Below are 8,311 nucleotides of genomic sequence, written 5' to 3'. Positions count from 1 at the left end.
TGGTGCTGCAGCGGATTCGTCCCCGCCCACGGGCCGGCTGGGCGCGGCCGGGCAGAGTCACCGCGCAGGCCTGGTGGGAGCAGTTAGGGTCGCAGGCCAGTTTGGTTTGGATCGTTTTCCTAGCAAAAGTCAGCAGCAGAGATTAGACTTTACTTAGATACACAGGAGGTCAGAGTTATGAATGAATACCTCTTTCATTCTTGTACTACAGCCATCTCCAGAAGTTATGCACCTGTTGAGTTGAGAATTCCGAGAAGTTGTCTTGCATTGTGAAAATGGGAGGTCAAAATTGCAGAATGGTCTTTTGCCCTTGTTAATGATATTACAGACCAGGGCAGGCTGCTTTCAGGCTTGCTAAAGATATTCCCAAGAGGCTGCTATCCTTAGATTTTATCCTACTATTCTCCCCTTTGCTCACACTGCCCAGACCTCCCTGGCCTTGCCCTTCCTTGAAATTGCCAAGCATGCTGCTTCCTGGGGCCTGCACGCTCTTTCTCCAGATGTCTGCCTAGTTGTTCGCTTTACTACTTTTGTCCTCAGCTTGAATGTCATCATATAACAGAGTTCTTTCCTGTGCACTCCAATTAAAATAACAAGCTCTACTCAGCCCGGCCCAACCCTCTTACCTTTCTTTGTTTTTCTTCATAGCACCTAACCAACACTTAAATCGATGGACTTGCTCATTGTCACTGCCCTATGAGAGTAGGGGATTTGTTTTGTTTTCTGCTATAATCCCAAGTCCCTAGGACCGTACCTGTCACAAAATAAACAATCAGTAAATATTATCAAATAGATTAATGATATCTTTCTTTCTTCACATAATGTTTTGGCAAAGCTTAAAAAGAATGGAAATGCCCAGTGCAGATATATATGTGGAAGTATCATCCTTTACAACCTTTTGAGGGCAAAGTGGTAATATATATGAAAATTTCAAATGTGCATATTCATGACCCCCAAATTTCATAATATGTAATATAGTTTATCATTCATTAATATATTGCTTATAATAATGAAAATTGGACACACTCTAAATGTATATAATACAGCCTCACTTTTAAATATAACGGAGTGTTATATAGCCTTTAAGAAGAATGTACCAACATGGAATAAGGACCAAAACTTCATCTTGTAGTTGATATTAGGGCTTTTTCCTGACCAGATTGCCCCTAGCATTTATGAAATGACAAAGTAGACCCCCACCCCCCAACCCATGTAGGCAGGCTGCAGGATAGAATCTGACTCATCCTAAGCCAACTGAAGCTTCTTCTTGGGATTTGGAATTGGACTAAGTTTTTAATCCATAGATTTAGTCCAAATTTTCAGTCCATAGTCTGATAGATATTTTTGAATTCTGAGGCCCTACAAAGTTGGGGCTTGTCATGGTGGCCAAGTTCCTGCAAATGAACTAAAGAGCCAAAAAGCTAACTTCAATGAGAAAACAAAGTTGATCAAGAAGACTTGAGAGAGAAATGGAGAGGCTTTACAGCACCCAAGGCCTGTGTCATAGTTTTTCCTCAGGATCAGTTTTATTCCTGTCCTTGGTTTACAAATACCACATGTATTTATAAAGGCTTGACTGAACGGATCCACCCTAAACTATAAATGGAGATTACCTTTGAGTATCAAAAATGGCAGGGAAAGAAGGTAATGGGGACATTAATATTTATTTCATACACTTTTTTTTGTTTGAGACAGGGCCTCACTCTGTTGCCTGAGGTACGGTAAAGGTCTCCCAAAGTGCTGGGATTAAAGGCATGAGTGACTGCGTTTGCCCTTTATATGCTTTTGACTGAATTTTTTTCAAAGTCAGATGACTTTTATAATATTTTTTTAAAGTAAATTTTTTCTATAAATCCCTAAATATCAATACCTCCAGTATTTTCCTGGTCAGCTAGAGATACTGAAAATGCTGGGTATGTGATAGGTGTTCCCCCAAGATATTTTTCCTAAATGGTGAGGTCTGTGGTGAGAACTTGCTTATGTGTTATAAAATATGTTTGAATGAAAATGATTTATAGGCTCAATGCCTGTAGCTTAAGCGGCTAAGGTGCCAGCCACATACACCAGAGCTGCGGGTTCCAATCCAGCCTAGGCCTGCCAAACAACAATGACAACTACAACCAAAAAAATATTAATAATAACTGGGCATTGTGGCAGGCTCCTATAGTCCTAGCTACTTGGGAGGCTGAGGCAAGAGAATCACTTAAGCCCAGGACTTTGAGGTTGCTGTGAGCTGTGATGCTACAGCACTCTACCCAGAGCGACAGCTTGAGGCTCTGTCTCAAAAAAAAAAAAAAAAGATTTATATACATTTATTCATGAAATAATTTTGAGTTCCTACTTTCATCAAGACAGGCAGAGTCTTTGACCAGCTGTGGGGGATTCAGATAAACCAAGAGTCATTTACGATACAGTGTGCTAAGTGCCCCAGTGGGGAAGTAAGGTATGCCTGTTTAGGGGGTATCTAATACACACTTGTGGGTATGAGAAAGGCTTCTTAAAGGGCCTTGAGTGGCGGGGCAGGATGGCTGACGCCTGTAATCTTAGCACTCTGGGAGGCTGAGGTGGGTGGATCTCTTGAGCTCATGAGTTGTGAGACCAGGCTGAGCAAGACTGAGACCCCCGTCCTAAAAAATAACCGGACATTGTGGTGGCCACCTGTAGTCCCAGCTACTTGGGAGGCTGAGGCAAGAATTTGAGGTTGCTGTGACCTATGAGGCCCCGACACTCTGCAGGGGGGAAGAAAGTGAGCCTTTGTTTAAAAAAAAAAAAAAAAGAAGGGCCTTGTAAAGGAGCAAAGGAGAAAAAGGAGGGTGAGGTGGAGAGTGAGTGGTAGAATAAGCAGTATTCCAGCCAAAGGATGTGCCAGATGTGGGATACAGGCCCAGAAGTGAGAAGTTGGAGTGTTCAGCTGACAGTGGTAAGGATGGAGATGAGCGTTAAAAAACAGAAACTTCAGAGGCTTGAGAGCCGTATTCTACAGAGTTTGCGTTACGTACGTACAAAAAGGTACGGAAAGACCTTCGAAGCAAAGTGGTGCAAATTGCTTTTCCTAAAGCTTTCTGTGGCTAGGTCAGAGAGGGACTGTAGCCAGTTAGAATTAAGACTGGAAGCAGATCTTGCCTTAGGCCAAGAAAGTGACGGCCTGCGGGGGATTTTGGCTGCAGCTTCCTCCCAGCACAGAGGGATAAATCAACTTTTGTAATTGAATCGATTGGCTGAGAGGGCGTGGGGAGAAGAGGTAGTGAGAATGCCCAGCTAGCTGGTCCACTGGGTGATGTAGGAGGGAAAAACTTTGCGCAGCAAAATGGGTTTGAGACATTCAAGTGGGTTGGATAGGTTATACAGGCACCGATAAAGAAAAGCTAAGACAAGACAATGGTTCTTGCTTTGAGGGAGTTTTTCTCTCTTGACCATTCCCGTTGTGCGTTTCTCAGAACGCCCACATGTCCCTCAAAGGGCCCAAGGATCAGCGTCTGCGCGTGCGCAGTGCCAGGACACGCAGGAGCAAAGAGGAACGCGATAATTTTCCTGTAACCTGAAGCAACATCCTCCAGGTTCTTCACTAAAAGAATAAAAAAAAAGGGGGGGGGGCGGGAACTAAGCCAAGAGGCAAAGGAATGCTGGGACGCTCGGATCTGCATGTCCCGCCCTCTTAGGACTCTGATTGGTGGTTATCCTTGACTCATGGCGAAGGAGCCACTTCATTGGCTTTTAGTTTCCCGGAGGCGGGTCCGCGGCGTACGAACCCCCACACCCCCAGCTGCTGACGTGGGGGCACGTTGTGCCGGCGGTTAGGGACCCGACCCGGTGGACGCCCTGAGCGGGCGACGGGGATGGGGGGGCTGAGGCTGCTGGCTGTGGCTCTCGCGTGCTGCTGGTGGCCGCAGGGCTGCCAGGCTAAGACCCTTCGGGGCAGCTTCAGCAGCGCCGCGGCCCGAGACGGTCAGGGCCAGAGCATCGGTCACTTCGAGTTCCACGGTAGGTCTGGGGCCGGGGAGAGGGATGAAGGCGCGCGGGTTCCTGCTGCTGGCCGGCCGGCGGGTAGCTTCTCCCCGCCTCCCAGCGGAGACCTGGAGCCGGCGGCGCCCGGCTCCTCCCCGCCACGTTGGGCAGGCCGGCGACTTCACCGGCCTCACCTGGACTTAAAAGTCGCCGCAGCCCTCTCCCCCCTGCATCTGCCCGGAATCTGGGATGCGTTTGTTGCCAACAGCACTGCTGCTGCTTCCAAGAGGCCCCTGGCCTCTGGCGATGTCTGCGCCTGAAAGCCCATTTCCATGGCCATCACGCTCCCTAGGCAAACAAATATACAAATGACTGGTCTGCTGCGTCTTTCAAGATCCTACCCTCAAAGCACGTTTGCTCACTCCCTGTCAGCCGGGTTATATATACCGAGGTACTGTCGTTACGTGTGCGTTTAAGCTCAGCAACTTAGCTTTACTGTATTTTGTTTTTGAGACTAATTTGATAAAACCTAACTGGAGCAGGGGGTTTTGGGAAACCAAGTAAAATACACGATAATATAGTTGTTACAGACAGTTCGGTTACTTGGCCCCTACCTAGTACAATAATACACGATTGATCATGAGGCCAAGAATGAAGATGATGGAAATGCGTGTAAGGAGTGTCCTGGAAGCTTCTAAAAGCAGAGCTGCATTTGATTCTTAAACATTTGGTCTCCCTCAAAAATCAGTAATTATTCCTTCAGTGAAAATTTGCAATCTATCTAATTTGGTCTCTTTTATTCACACTCTCAAAATTTAAATGTTTTTCTTGGTACATCTTCTTGATACTCTTATTAATTTTATTAGTACTGAATTTCAGGTAATGATTTCCCTTGATGAGGTTATGATCTTTGCTTTATATACATACAGTATTAGAAGATGCAGCTTTGAAGATCAGAATATTAGCCTAGAAAAGATACAAGAAAATTATAGAAACTAGAACCTATTTTGGTATGGAGAAGGAGTTTAAAGTATTGGGAAGTTACAGAATGAATGGTATAAAGGCAGGAAAACGTGTTTTCTTTTTTTAATCTGATTTTTTTTTTCTTTTGGGACAGTCTTACTCCGTTGCCTTGGCTAGAGTGCAGTGGCATTGTCATAGTTCGCTGCAACCTCAAACTCCTAGACTCAGACTATCCTCCTGCCTCAGCTTTCCCAGTAGCTGAGACTACCAGCTCACACCACCACACCAGGCTAATTTTTCTATTTTTTGTAGAAAAATTTTTGCTCTTGCTCAGGCTGTGGAACTCCTCATCCCAAGCAATTCTCCTTGCCTTGAGGCCTCCCAAAGTGGTAGGATTATAGGCATGAGCCATCATGCCCATCCCAGATCTGAAGTTCTGGGCGGTGCCTGTGGCTCAAGGAGTAGGGCGCTGGTCCCATATGTCGGAGGTGGCGGGTTCAAACCTAGCCCCAGCCAAAAACCACAAAAAAACCCAAAACCAGATCTGAAGTTCTTAAGGTAGCTGAGAAAAAGAGTATGACCCAGTTTTTCAAAATCCAGTGTAGAACATACTGTGGGTGAATTAAGAAGAAACACTAGAAACAGTTTTATTATTATTTTTGGTCAAATTTTCAGTTTCTTTTTTTGCCTGGGCCCAGGTTTGAACCCCCACCTCCAGTATATGGGGCAGGCGCCCTACTCCTTTGAGCCACAGGCACCGCCCAGATTTTTTCAGTTTCTTAATTGGATATAACCATACTGTGAGTGTAGTATAGACAGTGATGGTAGTGTCACTATATAAATGGCACCATCTGGACAGTGCTGGAAAATCTGGGATGTATGGAAGCTATGACATACTCAGGACCAGCAGAGAAATGTAGACAACCCTGATAGCTCGTGATTACCTGGTAAACAGAGGAGAAACGTATACTAAGTCCAGATTTCTCAACTCAGGACAAATTGGGGACAGGGTGCTTTAAGTATATTCATTCTCTTTCTCATACACACACACATATTTACATACATATTTACTTATCAATTTTCAGTGAATTCCAGTTCAGTAAATAATAATATAAAAACTACACTGAAGTAATGATCTCTAACTTAGAGTGCAATTTAAGGTGTTAATAGGGTTTTACAGTCACTTTTAAGACTCGATAATTTATAATCAATTTATGTAAGAGTCTTAGCCATTCTTTCATATATACTATGCCTTTAAATTTATTTAAAGTGTTTAATCAAAATGAAAATTAAAGTAAAAAACAATCTGGGAGAATAGAAGAGCTTAAAATGAAAAAACAGTCTCCTGCTTGACCTCTCCTCTCCCAGAATTTCTTTCCCTGAGGGCAACTACTTTTCACTGTTTCTCTTCTGGGCCTTAAATGTAGTTGGTATGTGCAACCAGGCTCATTCTGTATTAATCTTGTAACATACTTTGTTATGAAGTTCTATTGTAAAAGTCACAGATAGCAAATTTTGTTTCAGGTATAAAATGTCTACCCCTATTTTAAACTTTCTTAATAGTAGCTATGCTTATTTTTTATATTAAAAGTATACTTAATGGGAGGCACCTGTGGTTCAAAGGAGTAGGGCGCCAGCCCCATATGCCGGAGGTGGTGGGTTCAAACCCAGCCCTGGCCAAAAACTGCAAAAAAAAAAAAAAAAGTATACTTAAATATTAACAGCCATGTTATATTAAAATTAAACTTTGACAGTATATTTCTATGGATTATAAATGACTATAAAGGACAAGTGTTGTAAATAAGACAATTTTATTACAAAGAAAGTCCAAAATACCTGAGATACTACTATTTATTCAGTGAAATTTTATGTTACCAGCTAAATCATAAGGAAACACCACACATTAATTTGAATAATCTCTTAGACTTGCATCTGAATGTAATGTTCATTCTAATGTGATTTACCTAGTTAAGTGAGATTTAAGAAAAATTGTGGGGCGGTGCCTGTGGCTTAGTGAGTAGGGCGCCGCCCCCATATGCCGAGGGTGGCAGGTTCAAATCCAGCCCCAGCCAAACTGCAACAAAAAAATAGCCGGGCGTTGTGGCGGGCACCTGTAGTCGCAGCTGCTTGGGAGGCTGAGGCAAGAGAATCGCAAAAGCCCAGGAGTTAGAGGTTGCTGTGAGCTATGTGACGCCATGGCACTCTACCCGAGGGCAGTACAGTGAGACTTTGTCTCTACAAAAAAAAAAAAAAGAAAGAAAAGAAAAATTGTGCTCTTTAAATTTCCATTTTGATAAGTGTAGGTGTTGAATTGTGCTACCATCTCAGTTTCATACAAGACCAAACTAGTTGATAATTTTTGTGTTAATGCCTAGGTGACCATGCTCTTCTCCGTGTCAGAATCAACAACATAGCAGTAGCTATTGGAAAGGAAGCTAAACTGTACCTGTTCCAAGCCCAGGAATGGCTAAAGCTTCAGGAAAGCAGCCATGCTCATAGCTGTAGTGAAAAATTATCCAAAGCTCAGCTGACAAGTGAGTATATCCTTCTTTCTTTGATCATTTTTTTTTCCCTTGTTAATATTGAGGGGTACTATAGAATGTATATACCAAGAGGTTTCCAGACAGCATTTATCACATTGTAATAACACTCGGTCGAAGTACATTTTAATCTGAAAACTGTTGCCTTTTTCAAAACACAGAATGTGTTTTCACCCCTTTTTATCATTTGCATTTTTGAAACAATAAAGGAATCCTTTCCTTCATTATAGTTAAGTTTAATTCATGCCAATATGGCAGATGTGTTTCAACCTAGTAGCAGCACAGAGAGAATGAGAACATTTGTTGAATGCTTATTATCTGCCAGCACTAAGCTAAACACTAAAAATGTATTATTTTAGTTAATTGTATAATTTAGCCCAAGTGAAGCTGTTTTTTAGCATGTCATTGGAACATGAGACTTAGTCATATATGCAATATATGTCACTTGGGATGTACCAGTACCATGTCATTTATAAACCTCTGGGTTTGCCTCTAGAGATACTCTACTTTTTTTGTCCTAATCGAGTGGCTTAAATCCATGATCTCATTCTTTGTCATCACCATTATCCCATGCATTGGGGTGTTGGCCATCCAGAGTGAATGCAAATATTTTGTAATATAGAATTGAAGAACCTGTACCATTGTACTCACTTTATTCTTTGGAAGTTAACTGTTTATAGGAGACATTAGGAATTAAAGCATACATGAGAAAAAATAGGAATTATCCCTTTCCTCCTTTTTCCTTATTATTCAGAGATTCATCCATATGTTGAACATGGTAGGCTCTTTTAGTCTTATCCAGTAAAACACTTACTTCCATTTTTAAACTTCCAGTCTTGATCTTTGCTACTCTCTGATTCTCT

The 8,311-nt window shown here is 42.6% G+C and overlaps 1 protein-coding gene across 3 annotated transcripts in view; it reads left to right on the top strand.

Moving 5' to 3' along the window:
• Positions 1–3,767: 3,767 nt before the first annotated feature.
• GPR180 (G protein-coupled receptor 180) overlaps positions 3,768–8,311 on the top strand; it is a 29,900-nt gene continuing 25,356 nt past the window's right edge. For 2 of the 3 annotated variants that reach the window (XM_053563904.1, XM_053563902.1), the window contains exons 1-2: positions 3,768–3,981; positions 7,284–7,442. In XM_053563904.1, the coding sequence (XP_053419879.1) occupies positions 3,837–3,981; positions 7,284–7,442 (304 nt within the window). In that variant the 5' untranslated portion in view covers positions 3,768–3,836. The remainder of the gene's footprint in view (positions 3,982–7,283; positions 7,443–8,311) is intronic. The other variant, XM_053563903.1, reaches the window with a different exon arrangement.

This window comes from Nycticebus coucang, chromosome 15, assembly GCF_027406575.1.
Source record: "Nycticebus coucang isolate mNycCou1 chromosome 15, mNycCou1.pri, whole genome shotgun sequence".
NCBI lineage: Eukaryota > Metazoa > Chordata > Mammalia > Primates > Lorisidae > Nycticebus > Nycticebus coucang.
The sequence above is the reverse complement of the archived record's forward strand: the minus strand, read 5'-3'. Positions and strand labels throughout refer to the sequence as shown.